This window comes from Camelus dromedarius, chromosome 24 (genome assembly GCF_036321535.1).
Source record: "Camelus dromedarius isolate mCamDro1 chromosome 24, mCamDro1.pat, whole genome shotgun sequence".
Taxonomy (NCBI): domain Eukaryota; kingdom Metazoa; phylum Chordata; class Mammalia; order Artiodactyla; family Camelidae; genus Camelus; species Camelus dromedarius.
The window spans coordinates 10840455-10867068 of NC_087459.1; the positions used below are offsets into that span (position 1 = coordinate 10840455).

A 26614-nucleotide genomic window follows, 5' to 3' on the forward strand; every position below is an offset into this window, starting at 1 on the left:
CCCCTGGGGCAGAATCACACCCAGGAGAGATCCAGAGGGGGTCCTGAGTGGGGCTGGCAGCACAGGGAGCACCGGGGTGGGAGGTGGGGGCACTCACGCTCTGCATCTTGGCCTCTGTGTCCACAATGTTCCTCTCCACCTGGTCGGCATTCTTCTGCAGCTGCTCGATCAGCTCTGACAACTCCTTGTTAGAGATGCTGCTGGCAGAAGAGGGGAGGTGAGCCGAGGGCCTGGAGGGCAGGGGGGGCCAGCCTCCCAGGCTGTCTGCAGCCCCAGCTCGGAGCAGGAGCTGCCCGGGGAGCCTCGGATGGAGCTTGGCTTCCCTCCAGGTGATGTAACTAAATTCCCAGAAACGATGCAGCACGTGGTAGGGAAATCAGCCCCTACTCTGGCCATCACCCTAATGCTTCTATTTTGCTATGTTGGCAGAGCTCACTTAATAAGATGTAACTCACATATCATAAAATTCACCCTTTTTTTCTTTTAGAATTTTTTTCTAATGGAGGCACTGGGGATTGAACCCAGGACCTTGCACATGCTAAGCACACGCTCTGTCACTGAGCTCTACACACTCCCCCAAACTCACTCTTTTAAAGTGTGTAATTCAATGGTGTTTAGCATATTCACAAGGTTGTATAACCATCCTCACTATGTAACTCCAGAATATTTTCTTAACCTCAGGAAGAAACCTCGTATGTACCCTTTAGCACTCACTCCCCATTTCCCCTCCCAGCAGCCCCTATAACCAGGAATCTGCTTTCTGTCTCTATGGATTTGCCTGTTCTGGACGTTTCATGGAAACGGAATCATATAATACGAGGCCTTTTGTGTCTAACTTCTTTCACTTAACATAATGTTTTTGGCGGTCATCCATGTTGTAGCGAGTCTCAGTGCTTCATTCCTCTTTACGGCTGTGTAATATTCCATGGTGTGGATATTCCACATTTTCTTTATCCAGTTATCCACTGACGGACAGCTGGGTTGTTTCCACCTTTGGGCCATTATGAATCAGGCTGCTATGAGCATTCAGGTACAAGGTTTTATGCAAACACCATTGTTATGAAATATCTGATACTTTTCTTTCAGTCTACTACTCTTTATATTTAATTAATTTACTAAAAAGGGGAACTTGCTCTCCCCTTTGCAAACAGAAATCCAGAAGCCCTTGCCATCAGTGGAGGTAATTGTCAATATAAATTCCATGGAAATAAAATGGCAGCATTAAGTTCTAGCTGGACACTCGGCCATCTGCACATGTTGAGCCAGAGCCCTGCCCTCTCCTGCTTAAAAGCAGAGCTTGGCACGTACTGCAGCCAACTTAGAGCGGAGCTAACACCAAGCTAAGACCTCCTGGGTGCTAAGACCTCTCTGAGAGAGACCTGAAATCAGAACAGCTTTCTCACTTGGTCTTTCCGTGTTCTCTCCGGTCATATCTGTCAGCATCGCTCCTCCCTACCCATAGAAATCACATCACAGACCACTCTGGCAAATGCTACTGTGGGAGTGAAGACCTTGGCTCTGGAACCAGATGTGGGTTCTGGCTGTGAGACTTGGCCAAGCTGCTGTCCCTCTCTGTGCCTCAGCTTCCCTCTGTCAGACAGAATAACTGCACCTTTCCCAGTAGGGGGTTGGGAATGGGAGTGAGGTTATGCAGGCACAGAGCCAGGCACCTGGTAAATCTCACAAAAGTTCATGATTAGAGTTGTTTAAGGAGACTTACTGATCATTGTCCAACTCTGACTGTTCTTTTTTTTTTAAACAAAGGAAGACACAAAGACCAGAGAGGGAAAGCAACTTGGCCAATGTCACACAGCCAGCCAGCGATGGTCAAGATTAGCAGTCAGTAACCCCAGTCTCCATCAAAGATCCTTTTATACCTGATTCCACAGTGGGTCCTGAGCAGCTAAGCACCCAGAAGTATCATTCCACCCACACGCAAGCACTTACTATGTGCCAGGCCCAGTACTGCACACAGACACAGCCTTGCCCTCTGAGAGTTCATCCCCAGACTGGGAGGAAAACAGCATTTACAGAAATAGTCATGAGACTGAGGTAGGCATGACCAGGGGAGCATCCTGACTGACTGGGTGAGGATAAGGGTGGTCAACGAAGGCTTCCTGGAGGAGGTGGTGGTGCCTGGGTTCTGAAGGATGAAGAGGAGTCGGGTTTGTGGGCAGAAGGCTCCAATGAGGAGAGGCCACAGAAGAGGCAGGTCCTATGCATGTCCCTTGGGTGGGCCAGGGCAGGGCTCTTGACCCTTAAGCAGAAGAGGCTACCAGCTCTTCAGAGTGGAACTCCTCAAATCAAGGCCTGGGACCTACCTATTGTGACGTGAAACATTCAGGTTCCCAAACCCTAACCCAGACCCTCTGAATCTGGATCTCCAGAGCATGACCCAAGAAGCTGTATTATTCCTGCTATAAATTTTATAATTGAACCCTCCAGGGTTTCAGGGCCAACATTGCAGGTATACTGGTGTTGGGGGAGTTGGGGAGGGGTGCAGAAACAGGCCAGCAAACAGAAGCTATGAGTCTGTCCAACCATGTCCCAAAACTTGGCTGAGCATCTGCCATGTGCCAGGCCTGGACACACAGGAACTGGGGGAGGGGACGTGGGAAGGAGGGGAGTCTTAGGGAACAAGACCCGGGCCACACCCTCTGCAAAGTCAACCAAAGAGGGAGTCTTTCTCAAAGTGGGGTCCCAGGAACCCCAGTCCTGTAAATTACTCCTGAAATGAAGGCTTTGTCAGTCAAGGTGGTTAGGAAAACCCAACACCTCAATACATTCATGAGCCAGTAAAGGCTCTGAGAAGTCCTGCAGTGGAGAAAGCTGGTATTTAGTGGAGTGTCCAGGAAAGCTCAGAAAAGGAGACTGTTGATGGAGGATCTGGGTGAGAAGGGGGAAGGCTGCCAGGTCATGGGCCGACCCCCATCACCCACAACCCTGGCTGGGCAGACCCCATGGGGACTGTGAGCACTTCTGCCCCTCAGCCCTACCCCAGCCACTCACCCTCAGCCTGGCCTCACCAGTCAGACGTGGTGAGTCTCAACCCAAATATTTAACCCATGACGGTTTGGGCCACGACTGGGAACCTGCAGGGTGGGTCAGGTGGGGGACTTTGTTCCCTTGGGGCTCAGCCCGGCCCCACCTCAGGGCAAGGCCAGCTCCCAAACCAGCCCCCTCACTGGCTGGGTGGGGCAGGTTCAAGGAAAGTGACTTCTGGACTCCTCCCTGGCCCGCCCATTATTCCAGCTGAAGCCCAGCACCAGAAGGGACCCGGGGTGAGGGGACAGCCAGCCCCAGGGACCTGGCAGTCCTGCTGGAGAACAAAGGACAGCTCAGTGGGAGCTTGTGGTCAGACAAGCGTGGGTTCCAAGTCCTGTTAGGCCACTTACTGCTTGGACCATCCCAGGCAAGCACCTCACCCTTAAGACGCCTCAGTCTCTCCACCTGTCACCTGGGGGTGACAGCTGAGTCATCATGGTAATTTGACACTTACTGAACACACCTCACCAGACAGCAGACACGTTCATGGGCACTACCTTGACAGCATCCTCACACTAACCCCTGGGGAAGGTTTGTCTGCCCTTTTAGAGATGAGGCAACCAAGGCTCAGAGATGTCAAGGCACCTGCCCAGGGTCACACAGCTTATGAATGGGAGCCAGGATCGTCTCCTCAGACAGTCTTGCTCTAGAGGCCACATGATCAAACACTGGGTTACAGCTAGCTACTCACAGAGGTGCAGAGAAAATTACGTGAGCCAACGTATAGCAACCACCACCATCACCACAGTAGTATGAGCTCACATTTACTTTCTACAGCCAGGCTCCCTGCTCACTTCTTAATCTTCATTACAACCTCAGGTAGGTGGTGGCCAAGTGGGCAATCATATAATTATCTCCACTTTACTGATGTGAACATCGAGGACCAGAGAGGTTCAGTAACTTTCCCAAAGTCACACAGTAGTTAAATGTCAGAGCCAGAATTCTAACCCAGGCAGGCCCCAGAGAACAGGCTGGTTAACAACCCCACGTGACAGTCCTGCTGGGCTGCCACCCCACCACAGGTGCTCAACAGATTCACTTAAAGGCCACATGCCCCAAACCCCAATGGGATACCATTGCTCACCCACTAGGATGGCAATAATCAAATACACAGTAACAATTGTTGGCAAGGATGTGGAGAAATCAGAACTCGCACACACTGCTGGCCGGACTGTAAAACGGTACAGCCGCTTTGGAAAACAATCTTAAAGTTTCTCAAAAAGTTACACATCAAGGTGCCCACGACCCAGCAATTCTACCTGACATCTGCCCAAGAGAGATGAAAACACAGGTCCACACAAAGACTTGTACACAAATGTTCACAGCAGCGCTACTTACAAGAGACAGAAAGTGGAAACAACATGGTCAACTAATGAATAGATACAATGTGGACCATGCACAGAATGGGATACAATTCTGCCAAAAATGAATGCAGTGCTGATACACACTACAGTATGGGGAAACCCTGAAACCACGATGCTAAGTGAAAGAAGCCAGACACAAAAGGTCACATATGGAATGATTCCACTTACATGAAATGCCTAGAATAGCAAATTCATAGAAGCAAAAAGTAGATTCATGGTGGCCGGGGGCTGGGGTAGGGTTGGGGATTAGGTGGGGAGTGAGTGCTAAAGGGTGTGGGTTTCTTTCTAAGGCGATGAAATGCTCTAAAATTGATTATAGTGATGGTTGATAATTCAGTGACTATACTAAAAACCACTGAATTGTACACTTTAAATGAGTGAATTCTATGGTATGTGAGTTATATCTCAAAGCTGTTACCAAAAACATTGGCAAGTGTCATTTAAAAGTTATAGGGCTTCCCTTCTACCCCCACCCCCTTGAATGGGTCCCGCCTTTTATCCTGTTTTCCGTGGAGGCTGGAACAGCTCCAGGTTATGCCCAGCTGCCTGGAAGATGCTGGTTAACACTCAACAGAGGGTTGACCATGTGCCCGGCTGGTGCCAAGCAAATCACAGAGAGATTAGCTCATTTAATCCTAACACCCCTTGAAGTAGCACTGTTTTCCCACTTTACAGATGGGGAAACAGAGGCACGGAGCAACTAGATAACTTGGCCCCGGTCCCACTGCCAGAAAGCGGGGTGGAGCTGGGATTCCCATCCAGGCCTCTGGAGCACAGTCTCAGCACTTCTGCCTTTTGGAGCACTTCTGCCTTTTGGGTTTGGAGTCCTGAATGAGAGGCCCCAAAGGGTCCTGCATTCCCCGCCGCCGTCCAGCTGGCCACGGGAGCGGACCTGTGTCCCCGTGAGAGCTGCAGAGCCCTGTGCCAGGAGCACAGGAATGCGGGCAGGTCGGGCACCAGCAGGGAGGGGGCACAGATCCCAAGAGGGCCGGGAACTGGCTGGGCTGGTCCAGCTTTTCACCCGGCTTCTCATCTTGCTAGTGAGCCACACCAAGGCAGCCAGAAGAAGCACCTGGGGACCGCCAGCCCAACAGATGGAGGCCCAGATACAGCCCTTCCCTATCAACCTCTTCTCAGTTCTGTCCCAGCCACAAAGATGAAAGTCTCCTGGCTGAGTCAGGGAAGCCGAGGTGCCCCCCACCACCACCCAAGAGAAGGGAAGGGACCAGGGAGGCAGATCAGAGTGACAGGCTGGGAGACACACCCAGTTTCCCTCCACTTAGGAGTTTAACACGGACACAGGTGCTGAGGGCAGTGGCCGAGGGCACTGGAAGGTGCCTCCAACGTCATGCAGCCCCACCTGCTCATTACACAGATGAGCAGAATGAGGCCCTTGGAAGCAAAGGCACCCAGCCAAGGTCACACAGGGGACAGCTGGTGTCTGGAGCCAGACAGGGTTCAAATCCTGACTGCACCAACCATTGGTGTAACCTTGGAGGAACTAATTTATATTTCTGGGCCTCAGTTTTATCATCTGTCAAATGGGCAAGATGCATCTTATGTAGGTAAGCGAAGTGGGCAGGGAAGGGTCAGAGTCAGTTCCAGAAACACTAGAATCAGGTTTCAAAGACCAGTCTGGGACTCGAGGACTGAGTTGGAGGTTCAGAGCAGCCTCTGGGGACCCAAAAGCAGATTAGACATCATGTAACTTCACGAGTGGGGTGGCCCTGGTTTCACCAGTGCCTAAAACAGTGCACGGCACTCCAGACACACTCCACAAATATTCATTCTTTTTTTTTAATAAGTGTTTTGGGGGGGTGGTAATTAGGTTTATTTATTTATTTTTAGAGGAGGTACTGGGGATTGAACCTAGGACCTCCTGCATGCTAAGCATGTGCTCTACCACTCTGAGCTATACCCTCCCCCAACAAATATTCATTCTAATCACCTAGCACACTGTAGGGGCCCCATAAATGGTGACAATGACCATTCATTCACAAAACATATGTTCACTGCGCTTTTACTCCCCACAGGGCTTGCCATTCACAACAAAGCTGACCCCTTATGTTGCTTCCTGGTCTGTGCATGGGGTTCCGCTTTGGACCACCTTTCTCTCCTGCGGACCCCTGCTTGCCAGCGGCGCCTGGTCTTGTAAAATAGGTTCCTTCTAAAAAACAGTAACTTCACAGTGCCAAGGGCAGCAAGGTGAACACTTCCAGGGAGGAGGCACATCCATGCAGTGGAATCCTGCATGGAGAACACGTCCCTCCTGCAAAACCCTCCCAGTATCGCACAACCTCCACCGCCTGGCTGGAAGCCAGCAGACAAACCCAAGCTGAGGGGTGTTGTACAAAACACTTAACCAGACTTCACCAAGTGTCCAGGTCACAAAAGACAAGACTGAGGAACTGGCAGGCAGGAAGAGACAAGGGAGACATGACAGGGGACAGAAGACAACCTGGCATCCTGAACAGAAAAAGGACATTGCGGGGACTGAGGAGACAGAATAAAGTTCATAGTTTAGTGTTTTTTTTTTTAAAGGTTCCATCTAGATTTTCAGGATTCCCAGTAAACCCCTGTAGGAGTGGATGCTTCTTGGTGATGATGGGGTGTCCAGGATGCCCACCTGTGGACAGGTGGGGTGGTGGGGAGCTGCGGCCCGAGAGCCCACCTGGTAAAAGCTGACGGGGACCCAGGATTCATCCCCAGAAATGGCCCTCTCACCCCAGCCCAGGCTGTGGTCACGGGACGCGAATGGGTTTCACAAGTTGGGTAGAGTCACACCCAGAAGACTAGGGCTATTTCTCTTGAGAATCCACCCTTGTTTTCTTTTCCAGGCCTGAGGAAGCTGGAGCCTGGCGAGGGTCCAGGAAGGTCCAGGAGGACCCAGGTCCCACCCGAGGCACAAAAAGGGCCCCTGTTTACTAAGCCTGGTACAAGAAGGGAAAAGGGGGTGCAGTCTGGCCGAGGGGCTGCCTGGGGCCACCTCGGAGCCCCAGGCTGGGTTTGAGGACACACAGGGACAAACAATGGCTTTCTGGGTCTGAGCCCACAGGCATCAGCCTGGAACAGACATCTCTTTGTGTCTCAGGATGTACTCTGAGTGTTGGAACTTTGAGGAGATGGCTCGGGAGCCTCAAGTGGCATCAGGTACCCTCACTGGGTCACCAGGAGTTAGAAACTCAACTCACAGCCCGACCTGCCTTGCAGGTGGCCACTCACAGCCCAGGAGGTCAGCTACAAAGTGGGGATCTGGGACTGGAACCCAGTGCTGTGATGTCGGGCGCAAGGGGCTGGCCCAGGACAGCCCGTGGTCTGGTCAGTGACCAGAGAGGCAGGGACAGACATTGCTCCCTGGTCACCCAGACTCCGAGGATGCTCCACATGGTAAAGAAGGAGCATACAGGCGTCTCGGGGGACCCTCACCCCACCCGCCGCTAGTCACCTCTTCTTGCTTTGGTTTTGTGTGTGGAGTCCCTTGCCCTTTCCCATGGTGTAGCTGTGTTGCAGCATAACCAGGGGTTAAGTATCCAGACCAAAGGCAGGCAGCCCGGATGCACAGCCTGAATCAGTCCTTATTAAGCTGTCAATGATTGAGCCTTTCTGAGCCTCAGGTTCCCCTTGTGTCACTGGGGGTCATGGCCATCTGCACCCCACAGGGCTGGGGCGCGGTTAATTGAGAAAGCAGACACAAAGTGCTGCTCCAGGGGAGGCCAGTCTCTCTCTTTCCACCTGGAGTCACCATCCAGGGATTTGGACTCCTTTTAAGGAACTGATGAAGGCCAGAAGCCATAGCCGCATGTCAGAACCCACGGGCACCAGGAAGCTAAAAAAGGACTCCAGGCTGCCCATACCATCCACACTGATCCTCGTGCAAGCCCAGACACACGCTGCTTCCGCCTTGCAGATGTCACCTCACCCGGGAGTGGGGAATTCACAAGCAGCCTCAGTATTTGGAAATGTCTCCTCCAACTCCTGCAGGGAGAGGCCATGCCTGGGTACGAGTGACGAGGCTGCAGGGAGGACCCGGATCCCAGGCCTGGGTTTGGGCTAAGGATCAGGTCACTAGGATTGGGGATTTGAGGGGTTCAAGGTGTTTCTACCATGGGGGTTGCTGCTCTGAGAACTCTCTGCTGTCTGCAGCAGAGAAACCACAGAGGGGGAGGGGAGGGAGGGCCCATCCACCTGGTTGTTCACGCAGAGCCTCGAAAACCACCCCAGATCCCCACCTCTACCCTTCCCTGGTTCCACCGGGGAACAGAGCCCTGTGCTTCCCTCTACCCTCTGGCCTTAAGGTCTTCACCTTGATCAAGGTCACCACCTCTCACTTGGACCAATGCAACAGCCACCCCCAACCATCTCCCTGCACCCCAGTTCTCACTGCCCCCAGCCAGCTTCTGGACATTTGTCAGAGATCTTTCAATGATGCAGCAAAGTTCTTCAAAGCTTGGCACATGGTTTACACTCACAGGACATCTCAGTTCGTTCTAAGCACATCTCATGTGGCTAGTGATGGACAAATAGGGCGGCATGGTTCTGGGTGATTCTGGGGCCTCTGGACTGCTCTGCTCCAAGTCCACAGGGACTGCAGCCCACTGTGATGAAGCTGATGGATGCCTGGGGTATCTACCTGCCTTGTTCAGTGCCCAGTACCTAGGGACACTTAATAAATGGTCATTTCCTTTCCTGCCTACCACTCTCCCACCAGACCCACACAGGCTGGCCAGACACCAGCCAGGCTGGGTCTCATCTATGGGTCTCTGGCTGCCTGACTTGAAAACAATCCAGGGCTCCCACCTGTGCCTGACAGAGCATGGTACCTGGGTGTGCAGTGCCAGGGCATGCAGACCACAGCCCCACACCCTTTCCCCCTGCCCCTGGAGCTGCACCATCCTTGCCCGTGGCCATGGGGCAGAGCCAGGGGTACTGGCTCCAGCCATCCCTCCCTCCTGCCTGGGAGAAAGGCCTCTTTCCTGACCACAAAGGGCCCCAGACCTACCATAAGCCCCACCCCAGCTGTCGCTGCCTGCCCCGACCTGTCCTGTCCCCCGTCGGTCACAGCCCAACCTGCTCTCTTTCTGTGTGTAGAGATGGGAACTGGCAGGGACAAGGTGTGTCTGATGGGGATGGCCCTTCCTCCCTGGCCAGGGCCACCTCACCTTCCAGGCCTGAGTCAATCGTCATGTTCTGGCCCTTGATCACGTCTACACTTCCTCCCTTTTGGGGTTAGTTCGGTTTCTAAGGGTGCGAGCAGGAGAGCAGAAGGATCAGCCTTGGAATGCCTGGAATGCACAGGAGCCCACACCTCTGCCCTGGAACCAGCAGGCAGCCTCGCCCCTCCTGGAGCCCGGGAGGGGCCTGGCCTTCTGCCGGCCATGGTCATCCTCTTGTGGGCCCTGCCTGCCTCCACGGCCAGCCAGGGCCTAAGCAGCTCCCTGGGGACCTCCAAGCCTGGGGAGGCTCATCCTGGGTGCAAGGTGGCCCCCAGCCCCCACCTTCTGGACTGGGCTGAAAAAGCAAAGGCTGTCACTCCCAGACACCTGTCCTGTCCCTGACACAAAGGCACACACAGTACGTGCAGGAAGTGATAGCCGAATATGAACAAATCACCCTGAGAGGACCCCTAGGTGCCCGTCACCCGCTCAGCCCTTTCCTGCATCATCCACTGAAACCTCGCAGCCCTGGGAGAAAGGCAGCCTGAGTCATCGGGGTACTTTTCTTAATCCTGCCTATTATGCTATAAACTTTTGGAGAATAAGGACTTACTCATCTTTTTGGGTGCCTTCTTTGGAGGCCTTAATTCCAGTCCTTGCACAGGCTTGGGGCTCAATAAGTAGGTGTTGAGTTGAGCAGACACTTTATAGCGCATAAACAAGTACTGATTCCTGTCTCCCCATATTCCAGATGAAGATAACTGAGGCTCAAAGGGGTTAAGAAACCTACCCAAGGTCACGCATTGGGAAGTGGTCATGCCAAGATTTGAAAAGGTGCCAGAGCCACTTCCTCAGAACAAGGCGGCTGCCAATACTATTCCACAAAGTGACAGGGAGACATCAGGAGACAGGACAGAGTGGCAAGGTGTTCACCACCCAGGGGAGGCACAGTGATTTACATCTTGTTGGCATCTTCATCAGTACAATTAATCCCAGTGGTTGGGTAACAATTTGTGGTGGAAACTGAGGGTGAGTCATTCTCCTAAGATGCCACCATGAGGGCCTCCTAGCCTGTCCCTCTGACCAGGCCATTGAGGGGAAGGAACTGGCAGGAGGGAGCCCCTCCCTGGGCCATGCCTGACACACCTTCCGCTTTGATCTTAAACAGGCCATCATCAAGGTTGGTGTTATTACTGCTTCCTGTGAAGATAAAGAAACTGAGCCTGGGGAGGAGGGAGACTTGCCTGGGGCCAGAAGGTTAGTAAGTGTCTGTGCTGGTGACTGCTGCCACCTCTGCCAGTTCTCCAGATCTTCAATATTTCTAGATATTCAATAATTGCTGAATAAATTTCCCCCTCCACCCCCAACTCCTTGTCATCTCTCTGCCCATCTTACAGGGCCTGGGGACAAGCCCTTCTCCATTACCACGTCCCTGGAGACGGGAGTTGTCAACGTGCTTCAAAATGTCTGCTCAATTCAACACCTATTTATTGAGCCCCAAGCCTGGGCAAGGGCTGCTACTAAGGGGTATGGAAGAGTCCCCCCCAAAAGATGAGTAAGTCCTTATTGTCCAAAGGTTTATGGCTTAATAGGCAGGATTAAGAAAAGCACCCCGATGACTACAAAGATCCAGATCACCTGCGTCACAGTGTTTTCATCCAGTCTGCCCCATTCAAGTCTTGTATCCTAACTTAATTGTGAAAATATAGCTTAGTCCAAGATAATCCAGCAAAAGAGAAAAAAGGAAACAAAGAGAAAGCATAATAAGTAGAAAGTACAAAATAATGTGGCAGGAGTTGGTCCAAACACATCAGTCATTACAATAAATGTAAACGAGTTAAACTCGCCTGCTAAAAGATGACTCTCAGGTGAGACCACAAAAGCAAAACAAAAACCAGCTCTATGCCATTTTATAAGGCATGTACCAAAACCAAAACAACACAGGAAAGTTGAGAATAAAGGAATAGAGTGTGACACACCAGGTGACTGCTGCTGGAAAGGAAAAGCAAAGTGCACGTAACTCGGATGAAACAGAGCAGGGCAATCAGTGTAAACAAGGGATTCACATCCCTGGCTGCACATCAGAAGACTGAAGTCTGGACCTGCCCCAAGGTTCTGACTTGGTCTGCAATAGAAACTGGACATCACTTTTAAAGCTGAGATGTTCTAATGTGCAGGCAAGGCTGGGAACAAGGAAAGGAACCACAGTCTTGTGGTACAGGGTTAGGGGAACAGATTGAGGAAGAGTCTTCAGGTCCCTGCAGGAAGGAAGTCTTATAGGAAGCAGTACCCAGGAAGCACCCAGACTGACTGGTAAACTGGCTGAGAGGCTCCCTGCTGGGAACTTCCCTGGTAATTAGACAGTAAACTCCTCCACGCCCAGCTGCTAATCCTGGGGAAGTAGATCCTAAACTGAGAGGGCTGCTGGTGTAGAAACTAAGGCTCTGTTTTATGGTCTACACCATTTCCGCCCAGGGAAGGCCACCCTGCCTTGGGGGACTTGAGTCAGGCATGTGCTTTTGGGCTTCCATTACTGACACTCACAGAAGTTCAAGCCACCTCAGGGAACGCCAAGGCATGTCTTGAAGATTTTTGCAAGGTTTAAGTGGGGCTCAAACCAATCTCGACACCCCCGGTTATTAGGACAACATTCTGGGTTCAAGACCAGTGGACCAGGAGCACTGGCCTCCATTTATGAAGCAACTACTATGTGCCTGATGCTTTACACACATCATCTCCAATCCTCTCCACAATCCTATGTGCCTCTAATTTGCAGATCAAAATGGACCTCCCACCACTGCTTACTGAGCCCCTACTATGTGCCAGGCCCCGATCTGGGGGTGTGGGATTGGCCACCTGCAAGCCTGCAAGATCCCTGCCTTCATGAATTCCAAAGAGGGGCAGAAACGTGGCCGCAGCACAGCTGACAAGAGGCACAGCTGGGAGGCAGGTCCACAACTCCCACACCCAGGCTCTTTCTACTCTACCCACCAAGCCCTCCATCCCTGTCCGTGGCCTCAGCTTCCATCAGTAACACGGGGGTTTGGCTGCTCAGTTTATAATTGGGAAGAGTCGAGCTCCTTATCCGGGACAGCAGGGCTGGAGTCCTCTCTGCTCTTGGTGGCACCAACTCAGCATCCTTCCTCAAACTTCAACTAGAACCAAAAAGTCCCCACGCCCAGGACAGAGAAGTAAAACCCTAAAAGCCATGAGTTTGAAATCTGAGCCCAGGCTGCTGGGGCAGCAAAGAATTCTGCACGTGACTGTTTTCCTGCAGCCGCGCAGCCTCCCAGGGGCAGCGGGCGGCGGGCAGTGGGTGGGGTGGAGCTACTGGCCAGCGAGCAGCCCGGTCTGCAGTTTGTGTTTACCTTACGATAAACGAGACCTGACAAATCCTCTGCCCAGGGAAGGATGGGCTGGGCATCCAGCTGGGACACCCCACCAGCCTGCTCCCCTGCTCCCCACTCAGAGCAGCTGAGACTCAGACTCCGAGCCTCACCAGAACAGAGAGACGAGGTGAGGAGGGGCTTACAGGGTAGTATTATCTAAGAAAGACAACGCAGTCACAATGTAGGACGGTTGTTAAGAGCTGGGACCCAACCTCAGAGCCTCCCAAGTGTTCACAACTTTCCCCATTCCCCGCCTGTTGCCCCCTGCCCCCCTTCTGAGACTCCGTGTGCCTCCCCATCCAGAGCCCTCCTGCTGGCCCCACATCCTTGTCCCCAGGTCTTGGGCACCTTCCTCTCCTGAGGCCAGCTCCTCTTCCTCCCTCAGACCCCTTCTGTCCCTACTGACTGGACTCACATGCAGGACTGTGGGCTTCCCTCCATGCTGTTCCCGCTGCCAGCTCCCCCGTCCATCCCGCCCCTCACCGTAAAAAACTTGAAAACTCTTGACCTAGCTCAAACATGCAGGAAAGTACCGAAAACATTGTACCACCTGGACTTAGATGATGTTCCCATATGGCCGAATGTGCTTCAGATTTTGTTAAAAAAAAAATACAATGTTACCCTTCATTATCCCTTGAGCCCCTCCCCAGGGTAGGGTAATTTTGGAACTGCTGGTTTCTTCCTAAGTCTGTTTTAAACTTTCAGTACACATCTGTGTCTGCATCCAGAAACACTATATGGAATTCCTTTGTATGAATGCTTCTTAAATGCACACAAATGTGCTCTCTGTGTCCTTTGTCAGTCTGCTTTGTTCACGCAACATGATGCCTTTGCAGGCTTGTGCTTGGGGACGCCCACCTCGCCCATCTCGAGCCCCTCGGTGCTCCCTCTTCACCCACCCCCTCCTCCAGAAGCCCCATTGCCTCCACTATTTCAGCACTTATCTCCCGCATTGTTGCCGCCTGTGTACCGAGCACACAGAAGATGGGGGATGGTGGCAGGGGGTGGTAGGCTCCTGGCTCAGGTCCTCGAATACCTTTCCACTAGATAGAAGCCCCACCCACCCACCCCACTTCTTGGTGGGGGTGTGTGTGTCTGCACCAGCGTGTGTTCCCGTGACATGTTTCGTGGGGGAGGGGGAGAATGTTAGCGGTCCTCCATGGCTCACCCTCATTCATTCATTAATTCACTCACTCATTCAGCACATGGGCCACTCCAGCCAGTCTCTGGGGGAGACATACCTTCATCCCCATCAGGTGGGCCACCACGCAGAGTCAAATGGCACTGAGATAAAAGTGACAAGGGAGATGGATGAGACAATGGAGGAGGTGGATCTGTCCCAGCAGAGAAGTTAGGGAGTCCTTCATGAGGGACAGACACCAACTGAGGAAGAGACATGAGTGAAGAGGGGTGGGAAGAGCACTGTAGGCAGAAGGAACAGCATGAGTAAAGGCCAAGGGGCTGGAAACAGTATGGAAAGGAGAGAGTGAGGGGAAAGCATTCAAGTTGTGCGAGGTGGCTGCTCCCAGGACCTGAGAGCAAAGGGCAGCCTGGGACTGGATTAAGCAGCAGGAGACAGGACCAGATATACATCTTACAAAGAGCTCCCTGGCTGCTATGGGGAGAAGGGACTGGGGTGATGGAGCGGAAGCAGGAACTGTGAACAGGCTACTGCAAGTGCTCAGACAGGACAGCCTGGTGGCCCAGCCAGGCTGCTAGCTCTGGAGGCAGGGAGACGTGGAGGAAAGGGCTGCGCTCGCCTGCCTGGAGGCAGGAAGGGGCATCAGGGGTCTCCCTCCCCAGGCTCAGAAGGCTGGAAGACATTAGACCCACCAAATGCAGAGAGAACAAAGACCATGGGCCATTTCTGTCTTCTCTCTCCTGAGACAGGCCAGGGCAGGCAGCCGGCAGAGTGACAGGTAGTGCTGGCACCACCCTGCACAGCCCTGCCTGGGGCTGAGAGGAGCTCGGAATCCTGGCCTCACCCCTTGATGAGGAGCCTGGGAAAGAAATGCTCTCCAAGGCAGCTTCTCCCCCAGCCCCCAGGGCCCTTCTGATGTCTCTCACCCTCCTTAGAGTGTCACCTAAATGGTTTGAATCGAGCTAAGCCTCTCCCCTCAAACTTCCTGTCCCTGACAATGCCTGAAATGCCACCATGGCAGCCATTGTTATAGGTTCAGCTCCGTTCTGTTCTGAATCTAATTTACCAGGTCTCACTCCCTCTGCCAAGAGGACTGGGAGAGTGAGGGCAAAACCAGAGAGAAGAGGCGGAGAGGGTTGCTGGGCGGACTCAGGGATACCAACCCCAAGGACTCCACCATCTGGCCTGGGGAAGTCCCCAGAGACAGCTGCCACCAGCCCCAGGTACAAGTGGGGAGACCTAGTTTCCCTCCGCAAGAGCCCCCAGGTCCCCAGCATCGGCTACTGGTGAGCTGTGAGCCCAAGGTGATTGCCTTTACTCCTGGCCTCACTGTTACCCTCTGTGAAACGGGACACCACCACCAGCCTGGCAGGCACGGGATCAGAACAAGATGCTCTAACATCCATGGCTGTGCAAGGCACACAATAGGTGTTGAGAAATGGCTGAGTGGGTCATGCTGGTCCTAGTCACCCACATGATGGGAGATGGGCTTTGCTCGCAGGGCCCTCCCCCAAATTGTTCAAGCTTTCCAGCTGTCACTGAGCAATGCGTGCATGTGTGTCTCTCCATGTGTCTTCTGAAAGAGGGGGCCCACATGAATGCCGGGGTGCATGAATGTCCTGTGCCACTTGGGCCACAGCCGCCACAGCTGGAGGGAGACCAGCTGCCTGGACTGCTCTGGTCTTAGCATCCTCCTTGCCCTTAACAGCAGGGTGTGGTTACCAGTATTGGCTGCTATGACTTTCTGGGCACTCACTGTGAGCCTGGTCTGCAGCTGGGCCCACTGCCTGCATTCCCTAGTGACCTCACCAGCTGGGGGTTGCCGCATCACTCCCATTTCACAGGTGAGGAAACTGGCTCAGAGGTGTGACATGACCTGCCTAAGGTCACACAGTTCAGGAGGCAGAGCTGGGGCTTGACCTCACACCTGGATGACATCAAACTTTAAGCTCTTAACCACCCAGGGTACCCCAGGCGGCTTCCAGGAGGACATGTGCCCCTTTCACCAGCCCTCAAAGCCTTGGGCCCTGCCTCCCCCACAGGGTCCCCTCACTGGGACTGGGCCATTCTTGCAGCACTTTGCCCGGGTGAGGTTGGGAAGTGAGGCCAGGCTGCTGGGTGCTTACTGGGACCCAGGTCTGGGTGGAGGGGCAAAATTAGTCCCATTTTACAGATGGTGAAGCTGAGGTTCACAGCTAGGCCAAACTTCTTTGCCAAAATCAAATGCAGGCAGAATTCAATCTAACTTCAGAGATGGCTCTAACCACTTCACTCTCCCCATGCCAGGTCAAACACCTCCTCAGGAAGTCCTCCCTGACCTCCCAGGTCTCCACCCTAACCCTGACAGCCCTCACTTCAGACAAGGAGCACCAGAGCCATCAGGCTGGAGACCTCGTCTGTCCAGCTCTACGTCCCCTTGCCACTACCCTCGCCGGGCTCGCACCACCACAACGACAGCCTGTAACAATACTCATAATTAAGCATAATTCCACCAAGTGCAGGGAGACTGTCAGTGTCTCCCCCACGTCCACCCCCACCCCCCAGGAATGGCACCCCTGGAGTTGTGCAGTGCACCGCCTGTCCATCACGGCATCCAGCTCAATCCCAGACACACAGGAGACGCCTATTCACATTTATTCGATAGTTATACTCATCGTAGCTGCCGTGGAGTGACGCTTCCTATAATTCTCAACCCTTTCCCTGAATTATTTCATTTAATCCTCATGCCAACAATATTACCAGGGAAGTACTATTCTTATGCCCATTCTACAGGTGAGAAAACAGAGGCTCAGAGAAGCCAAGCAGCTCCCCAGGTCACACAGCTGGGAAGCGGGGGCTGGCTGGGGCTGTACTCTCAGCCATGAGCAGGCTGGTAGGACCAAGGCCCCTCAAGACTCTCCCCGCTGAGCTGGACACTACCCTCGGGGACCTGCAGCAATGGGCCTGACCCTGCCATTAGCTCAGGTGTGAACACCAGCTCCCACGCCTGTCACTAGGAAGCAGGGCGAGGGGAGCAGCAGGTTCACACCCAGTTTCAGCTGCTGGCAAACAGGGAGGGGTGGTATTCTCCAAGGGGGGCTCTCCACTCGCCCATTTCTGTTTACTTGTACAGTCCAAGTCGGGACTGCCTGGGTGTGAAGGTCACAAGTCCTGGCTCCTAGCTCCCCTTCGCTGGGGAGGGGTGGGGGGATGCTGACCCTGTGTGGGCACCTCCTATGTGGTAGGGGCATTCTCTCCGTTGTTACATTGGCTCCTCCCAGCCACCCCACACAGAAGATATTAGCACCATTCCTGCTTTGCAAATGAGAAAACGGGCTCAGAGAGATTCCATGATCTGCCCACAGCAGACGTAGCAAAGCTGGGACCAGAGGAGAGGAGCTCCTACCCACCTCAGTGCTCACTCTCAGTGGCAACCCTGCCCTCCTCCAGACAGAGGAGGAGGCCCCCAGAAAACTGAGGGTGACCAGCAACCACATCCTAGACTTGTAAGCACAGGGCTAGGCACTGGTAACACTCAAGAGAGTCTTGTTGAGAAAACTGGGTAAGAGGTTATCGGCCACCCCTGTCTGGTCCATGAACCTGTACCCATCAAGGGGAAGGGGCAGAGGGCTATGCTGGGCTGGCAAGACCACGCAGGGAAGCATCTGGCACCTACCCAGGGCTGTGACTGTGCAAGGCCACCAGGGTCCAAAGGAAGAGTCTCTCATCCCATCCTGGGGAGAGAATCAGGAAGGTTTCCTGGAGAAAGACACCTTTAAGAGATCTGGGATCATCCAGATCAGTCATTCAGTCAGGGGCAGAGGGTGGCCGCCAAGGGCCAGAAGTATCGAGAGGGGCAAGACTTGTGTCCTTGTCACCGTGGGTCCCCGAAACTGTAAAGGATGGGAAATTCCTTCCTTCCTATCCTCTGCTGGGAAGGCCAAGACCCTCCTAGCTTGGCTTGATTCATCATAACCTTTTGTTAGGTCCAAGTCCAGGCCTTGAGGGACTGGACAGATGGAGAGCTAGAGGAAGGGCGGTTAGAGGGATGGAGAAGGCAGGGAGCAGGGCGAGGCTGGACCATCTCCCGGTGTGTGGGTGTGTGCATGTGTGAAGGGCCCAGGTCCAGGTGGGGGGAGAACAGAACAGTCCCCCGTGGCTGGCACAGAACATTCGGTTGTGCAATATCTGAGAGAACAGCTCGGGACTGGACGGGACCCCAGCTGGGTATGGGAGCCAGCTGGACCCAGCCACAGAGGAACAGCATGCAGGGCCCTGCCCAATCCCTGGGGTTGTGAAAGACCAGGGAGGCTGGGGTGAGGGGGGAGAATCTTGGGAGGGGACGGAAAGAAATGCCTCTGAGCTCGAAACAGTGCAAAGGAGAGAAGGGGAGGGCGGGGGGCGGATCACAGGACAGGGGAGTTCCTGAAAGGGCTGGAACTCAAAGGAATGGAGGGCCCACACTCCCCATGCCAGTGCCCAGGCCGCCTACACCTGTCGGACTGGTCTGCCTGGGCTAGACCACAGGGGCAGGGTGGGAGCCCTGGCCAGTCTTCTCACCTTCACCTGGGGCCTGGGAGGGAGCAAGGAACTGCTTCCAGGGAAGGGGGCAGGGTCTCAGGTGAGGGCACCTTGGAGTGGATACTCCCAGGCAGGTAGGCTGTGCAATTGCTGAATTCCCCACCTGCCTGAAGCCCCTTGTCGGGAATGGCTTGGTAAAGGCTCCCTCCCAGCCAGAAGCCTCTACTCCATTGTCCTTGGGGCGGAGACAAGGTAGGGTCCGAAGTCCTGTCCCCTCCCTCTATCTCAGCATCTCCACGGGGCTCCTCTAACTCGATTATTAAGTGAATACATTAGGCTTATCAAAACGGACGTGGGCTGCCATCTCAATGCAAACATATCAAGACATGTCATTCCCTTCCCAGGCAGCCCTGGGAACCCGCGGCTCAGAGACACCGCCAGTTTCAGGGCTGGAGGTGGATGGGGAGCCACGCCCCTGAGAAATCAAGCAGGGAGAAGGCGGCACCGACGCCGCCCAGCCGCAGCGCAGACCCCAGATGGAGGGTGGACTGGGGGGTGCCTCAGCCGGGCTTCCTCGAACCCGACTCCACACCCACCGGTTCCTCTGGACCAGGCTCTGGAGCGCAGTATGGCAGGTGCCGGGAAGTGCTGCTGCAGGTGGCACGCCCCTCCCCCCGCCCCCACAACGCGCCCCCCACCTCTCGCCTCCTGGACGCCAGGGGCACCAGCGCTGTCCAAGAAGCGCTGGTGAACGCCTCCCTCTTCCCCCGCCCCAGCTCAGTTTCACTGCCCGATTGCACCCCTAGACGATGCTTCCTCGGTCCCTTGCGCTTCCCCCGCCCTCACCCCTGCCTTCACCCCTGCCTTGGGTGTAGTGCCCTCCGGACACACCCCTCTCCACCCGGCGGTGCCTTCCGGCCCAGGAAGACCCCCGGTGCAAGGGCGACCCCAGATCACAGAGGTCCCCTGTACCTCCAGCTCAATTCCCCGTCCTGTAAGCGCCCAAGCCCGTGCTCTCTGGACTCCTAAAACTCTCCGGCGCCAAACAGCGTGTTTCTCCTCGGGCGCCACCAGCTTATCCCCACCTTGGCGGTGCTTGCCAGCTCAAGAGTGGCCCTTGGGTCTCGCATTCCCGCGCATCGCACACTCCTGGCTGGGTTTCTCGCCCTCTGGGACCCCCAGGGCAGTGCTTCTTGGGCCTCCTCGCAGCCCTCGCGGCCGGCTGCTCCCCTACACCCTGAACGATGCTTCCCGGCCCAGTGCGTCCCTCAGCGCGCGACGTGCGGGCGCCTCCTCACCTGCGGGTCCGAACCGTGGGGCTGTATTTGCCTTTGTTTCTCTTCCTGAAGAGCGAGTTCATGGTGGCGCTCGCGGTGGGCGGGCGGGGCGCCAGGTCGCGGCGCCGGGCTGGGTACAGGGCAGCGGCGGGCCCAGCGCGCACCGAGGGGCGGGCAGCGGGCGCAGGTGAGCGGGCGGCGGCGCGGGAGCCCCTAGTGTGGCGCGGCAGCGGCTCCCCGTCTCTACCCGCGGGGGGCGGGGCGCCCGCAAGCCACTGGCTCTCTGGGCCGCTCCCGAGAAGGTGGCGCTTACCTTCCCGGAGGAGGGGCTCCGGGTGGGCGGGGCTTCCAGGCGCGTCTGGCGAGCGCCCTTGGCCGCGTGGAGTGAGTGGGGCGCCCGGCTGGGGCTAGGGGTGGGGACACCGGAGACTCGAGAGGCTGGGCTGGCGGGCGGGGGCGCTCTGGCCGCTTTCCCAAGCACGCCCAGCACCCTCCTCACCCCCAACCCCTGGCCTGGCGCGCCTCCTGGCTGAGGGCTGTCACCTGGCTCCCCGCTGCCCCTCTTGGGCATCAGGGCTCCCCTCTCTTCGGCTGACCACCCCCAGGCAGGTGTGGCAGAGATCGGAAGGGTCTCTGTGCTCCGGATAGCTAGTGAATTACACCCAGCTGGTAGCATCCGTCGAGGGCAATTGAAAAAAGGGGGCTCTGGAGCGCGCCTGCCTGAGTTCAAATCCTGCTGCCACAACGGTCAGCTGACTCCTTGGTAAGGCTTCTTGCAGTTCCCAGCCTCAGTTTCCTTATTTGTCAATGATAACAACAGGCCCCATCCCATAGGGTATTGAGGAGATTCCTGCAAATAATCACACAAAGCACTTAGCACGTGTGGAATGTGCCAAGTTAGACTCTGCCAGCAGGAGGCCAGGTTAGACCGTGGCTCAGAGCGCCTGCAGGAAAGGCTGCAGTTGGAGAGAGTAAATAGAGTCTGGTGGTGAGCCCGAGTAGGGTCCTGACAACCGGGAGACTTCAGCACCACTCTGGAGGGCACTGGGGGTTCTGAGCACGGCTGGGAAGGGGGAGCACACAGTCCCCAGGGAAGATGTCAGAAGGCATCAGAGATAAGTTAAGCTGAAAGGGCTATTAGGGCTCAGATGGGGAGTGATGAGGTCTGCGGAGGAGGGAGGCAAGGTCCCTCACTGGGCATCCAGAGTCCTCAGGCCAGTCCCTTCCCAGCTGTTTTTTAAATTTATAAAATAAGGAGGTTGGTGGGGGAGTGGATTCCTATAGGCTTTTCCCACCCCAGACCCCAGAGCATCTGAAAACAGTGTCCTTTAGGCCATCTGTTGTCCCTGTCACCAAAGGATTTCAGTGTTAAAGGGTTACAGAGACTCTAGGAAAACCTTATTTTAAGAGGGCATCTGTGGGTGGGCTGTGCATCAGGCTCCCCAGGGGAGTTTGTAAAATGCAGATTCCAGGGCTCTGACTGCCCCCACACACACCAACCCCCTTCCCCTGCCAATCCTTAGCTCCTGACTGGGGAGTGTAGGAAGGGTCCCAGAAATCTGAACTTTCCACAAGTCCTAGTGGTGGTCTCTAGCCTCTCTGTGAGAAGCCAAGAGTTAGAGACCCTGCCTACAGCCCACCCTCCTGGCTGCTCAGGTGGGGAGCCCTGAGCAGACCTTCCAGCCAAACCTAACCCCTCTTTCCCCTCTGAACCTGGTTCTGCCCAGCTCCTCTCTCAGGCACCCTGCCCGGGCGGGTGGGGAGGTCCCCATGAGGCAGCTGAGGGCTTGAGCAATTCCCTCCATCCTGAAGTGACTTCCCTTCCCAAGTCCGAGGTTAGTATGGGGCCTGGCGGCCACCTGGAGACTGCAAGTCCAGCTGGCCAACATGGGGAGCAGGTGTCAGGGAGGAGCCAAAGCTTCAGAATGCAGGTTGGGGGGTGGCACCTGGGGTCTGCAGAAGCCTGAACTCAGCACAGAGCTTGCTCACCCAGGACCCCTTCCTGCACCCCAAGTGGGTCACAGAAAAGGGCTTGGGAGGGAACCTTGTCCACCCCCGCTTTATGGCACAACTCTGAGTGGAAACACTTTCCTTACTTTCTCCCTATTACCTTTCCCTTGGAGGCTAAACCTACCTTAGGAGATGGCCATGGCAGCACTGTTGCCGGGGAGGTGGCCCTGCAAACAACCTGATGGCTGCTGGGACTGGGTTCAGGTGGTTAAATAACTCAGGGCACATCTACACCAGGAAGACCATGCAGCTGGAAAAGAGCAAGATGTGGAAGGCAGCGTCACGCACCAGAAGCAGAGTGCAAGGGAGAAGCAGGAAGCATGTGCGTGTATACGCACAGAAAACTTCTGGAAGGATCCACAAGAAACTGTTAGCCATGAGTCCCCTCAGGAGAGAAATCTGAATTTTCATTGTACACTCTTTTACAGTGTTTGGATTTTATTGTACTTTTAAATTTTTCCTTTGGACTTTTTTTATATGTTCTTGGATTGCTTTTTTGATGGCTTTTTCCAGTTACTTTTTTTTAAGAGTTTTTTCATGCTTTATTATTATTTTTTAAACACAAGTACCGAGGATTGAACATAGGACCTTGAGCATGCTAAGCATACACTCTACCACTGGGCTATAGCCACTGCCTTCCAGTTACTTTTTAAAAACTTGTTTCAAAATGACCCAAGCCTGGCTTTCCCTCTTACCAGAGCCTTCCCTGCTGCCCCCTCCTGTGGCCCCTCCCCACTTCGTGCCCCTCTGTCAGCGCCACCATTTTCTATGGAACTAACCTCCTTCTTTGTCGGACTTTCTTACTGGACTGAAAGATACTGGTTGTTAAGGATTATGGAAGCTATGACATGGGTAAAATAGAACCCATGCTGAACAAGGAAGCTGCTCTACCTTCAAGTTGCTGATAGTCTAAGAGCAGAGACGAAGATCCAACAACTACAAAGCCTACTGGGATTAGTCTGGGAAGTAGAGCCTTATCAGGGCTCCAAAGATGGGGAGGAGGGGGAGCACCCTGGGGGACCTGGGATGGAGTCCTTGCTCAGTCCTTTTCAGCTGTATGAACAGCTTGTGGGCATGTCATTTTGCCTCTCTGAGCCTCAGTTTTCCTCATCTGTGAAATGAGCATAACAGCATTCGCAGCCCCCCCCTCCACACACACAACCACCACTTAGTGAGAGCTCCACAAAAGGGAAGGGGTTACACCTGTAGCTGGAGGCTCGATGCCTGTGGAGCTGAGGGTTACAAGCAAGTACAGGAACTCCATACTGTGTCAGAACTCTGGACTTCTCCAATTTCCTAGTCTACCTTCTCCACACCTCCCCAAAGTCTGGCTTGGGGAGAGAGCCAAACTAGGGACCTCCAGGTTAGCAGGCTTATAGCGCAGCTGCTGAGTACCAGCTGTGACACTGGTGATATTACTGCTATTTCTCATTTATTGAGGGCTGGCCCCATGCCAGGTAGCATGGCATGTGCCCAACATGCCTCAGCTGATTGACTCTCCCTGAGGACCCCCAGCAGGTGAAGCGAGCCAGCCCTCCCCACCTGGGAGGAGGCTGTCTTATCTCATGTTCCAGGGAAGGGCACTGAGGCTGGTTCCTGGATTAGCCCGCTCCAGCCCCGGGCTCTCAGACCAGCCCCCGCAACCCACTCCAGGGCTCCACCCTCCTGTGCGCTCTCGGGCAGCGGGGAGTCCTGCTGACACAGCTGAGCCTGGCCCAGGCGTGGGAAGAATTAGCAGATTTAGGGAGGAACTGAAGTTGTGCTTCACCAGCCCTCCTGCCTCCATTCTCTAAAATCTGGCTTCTGAGTTGGTGTGGCTGTGCATGTGTGTGTGTGTGTGTGTGCACACACGTGTGCATACACGTGTGCACGACACTCTGTGGGCAGGCCGGATGGGGTGGGAGCTGTGTTCTGGCCCCACGCATCCTCCTCTGGGCAGATGGGATTTGTTTGGTTCTGCGGAGCCCTCTTATGCCAAGTGACTCATCCGCCCTGCTTGTGACGTGGGCTGGGGGCTATGGGAGGGTATTTGCTTTCCTGGGGTTTACTTGATGGTTAACCCCTCGGAGATGGTACCTGCTGGGCCATCCAGTTCCCTGGCAACCAGGCCACACTTGGCCCCTGAACCCTGTCCCCTCTCAGCAGCTGGGCCGGGCTGCCAGCTCCCAGGAGGCCAGCACCTTCCAAAGGGTCACCTACATCCTCCCTGTTTGCTGTCATTGTTTACCCAGCAGCTGGAGAGGCCCTCACCCATTCCCTCACTGGCTTGGGTGTTTCTGTGAACCAGTCTGAAACAAGAAGGGCGGCATTCCCCCAGCCCCAGAAAGAGGGGTGTGCAGGCCAGCAGCCTGATCCTTACTGCAGAGCCTTCTCCTCCCAGGGCGGAGGCCCAGCTCAGCCTCCTGTGGACAGTAGCCAACTCCCATCTCCAGCTGTACCACCTCACCCCAACCTGGGGAGCAGATTCCAGGGTCCCTCCTCTGAGATTATGGTTGAGTGAGTCTGTGTAGGGCCCTGGAATCTGCATGTTAACAAACACATACCCCCTGGGATGCTGAAGCATGTGGGTTTCTGGGCCATCCTGAGAAACACAGCTGGAACAGAAAGAGATGCAGAAAAGCTTAGGCCCTGGTCTACATCTATCTGCCTGGGAAGAACCCACAGGCTGTAGCTTGAGGCCAACCTAGGTTTGAATCGTGGCTCTGCCACATTCAGCTGTGTGGCCTTGGGTAGGTGGCTTAGCCTCTCTGAATCTTGGTTTCCCCATCTGTAAAATGGGGAAGAGCTAGGGCTCTGTGATGTGTGCAGAGCACCTGGCACGGAGGCCCTTCTACTCCCCACTCTCTGAGGGGAAAGGAGGGGGCTGGCCCGGTTTCACCCCATGTTTTGTAACATGTATTTACTTTTCTTGCAGAACAATGCAAGGGATGGAAAATCATGCTGGCCCTCCAGCCCAGATGGGCTGACTCACACTCAGCCCTGGGCTGGGGGCCTAGTGAGCTCCCCACAGCCTCCCTGGGGCCAGAGGAGAGGCTGGGCCCTGGTAGCAAGGACAGGAGAGGGTCCATGGTGAGTCACCCACTCTGCCTATCCCTGAGTCATCCCCTGAGAATGTGCCTCAGGGCCCCACCCGCCTGGGGCCCCTGGCTGGCTGCCCCATCCTGGCCACCACCCTACTGCCTGCCAGGCAGCCCCAGCCCGCTGCCCACCCCCCAGGGAGCTACTGCTGGAATAACCCTCCTGCCAGCCTCTCTGGATGCAGGTGTGCACCTGTCCAGCTGTCTGCTGTCAAAATATTGAAACAGTTCCTGACCAGTGGTTGAATAGCGGCTGCTCTGAGCACCCAGTGCCCTGGCCACCCTGGCCTTGCCCCAGGACCAAGTCACAGAGGGGTTAACCTTCTGCTCAGCAGGAGGCCCCTGGGACCTGGCCTCACCCACAGACTGGCATCCACTGTGGCCCAGCCCTACTGCCCCATCACCCCATCTTGCAGATCTGGGCCTCATCTTGAACCCTGGATGGCTTTCCAGCACAGCCTACTCCACGTCTCTGGACACCTCTTTTCAAGCCTGTCCCTGTGCCTCTCAGATCAGGCACTGAGGGCCACCCAGTGAGGAGGTCACACTGTCAGGGCAGAGAGAGGATCTGGGTGGGGCCCTGGGGCCAGACAGGCTCTGCCAGGCCTGGGATCCCCGCAGGACAGGCTGCTCAACCCAACCCCAAAACTCCCCGCCCCTTGACCAAGCCGACTTCCTCCCGCCCTGCCCCGCTTGCCAGGGCTCACAGTGCTGCCCAGACCGGTGGGGCTACATTTCTGGGACCAGTGTGTGACAGCCCCTGGGGATGGCCCAGGTCAGGAGGTCAGGACCCCATTCCCTCCTGAGCCTGGGGGCCTGAGTGAGGGACAAGACAGGCCACGGGGACAGAATGCAGAATCAAATCACATTTTAGCTTGAAGCCAACCCGGATTGGAATCCTGGCTCTGCCATGCATCCAGCTGTGTGATCTTAGGCAGGTGGCTTAACCTCTCTGAACCTCAAATTCTCCATTTGTAAAGTGGGTAAGAGCCAGTGAGCTAAGATGTCAAATCCCAGCTCCCCCATTTCCTAGCTATGTGACCCTGGAGGAATGTCTTCAATTCTCTGAACCTCAGTCTCTCCACCTGCAAAATGGGGACACTCCAGCTGCTTAGGGTCTTAAAAGGATTCAGTGAAGTAAGATACATAATAATAGAAAATAACTACTTTTGTTGCATGTTTACTATACGCCAGGCCCTGGGCTAAGTGCTTGGCCTCGGGAGTCGGCACCGTGTCTTCTAGCCTCACTGAAGGGTGACAGAAATACAACAAAGTGCACATATTTAAAGTCTACCATCTGATGAGTTTTGACATAAGCGCCCAATGGTGAAATCATAACCAGAACAAAGACAACAAACTTGCCCCCTTCTTCCCATTTTTCAGATGTGGAAGCAGAAGCTCCAAGACATTCAGCACCTGCTCAAGGGGGTCAGGAGGGGCCTCAGGATTTAAACTCTGCGCTCTGAGCCAGCACGCTTGTCCCCAGCTCCACCACCAGTGGATGGCACAGAGTAGGTGCCCAGGGTCATGTTGAGAGAATCAATGAATGAACAAGAGGGTCAAGGCACCGTGGTGGTCCCAGGGGAGGTCCCCAGAGGAGGACCAGCCATGGCCTAGCAGGTCCTGAGTCAGAACCATGGTGGAAGAGAAGGGAATCG

At 54.9% G+C, this 26614-nt stretch overlaps 1 protein-coding gene across 6 annotated transcripts in view; it reads right to left on the reverse strand.

The window, feature by feature from the left end:
* The window catches only part of PPL (periplakin), an 89041-nt gene that overhangs the window by 22812 nt on the left and 39615 nt on the right, over positions 1–26614 (reverse strand). For 3 of the 6 annotated variants that reach the window (XM_064478430.1, XM_064478432.1, XM_064478431.1), the window contains one exon: positions 98–197. In XM_064478430.1, the coding sequence (XP_064334500.1) occupies positions 98–106 (9 nt within the window). In that variant the 5' untranslated portion in view covers positions 107–197. Of the gene's footprint in view, positions 1–97; positions 201–19890; positions 20092–26614 lie in introns of those variants that run through there. The other 3 variants (XM_031447760.2, XM_031447764.2, XM_064478429.1) reach the window with 3 other exon arrangements.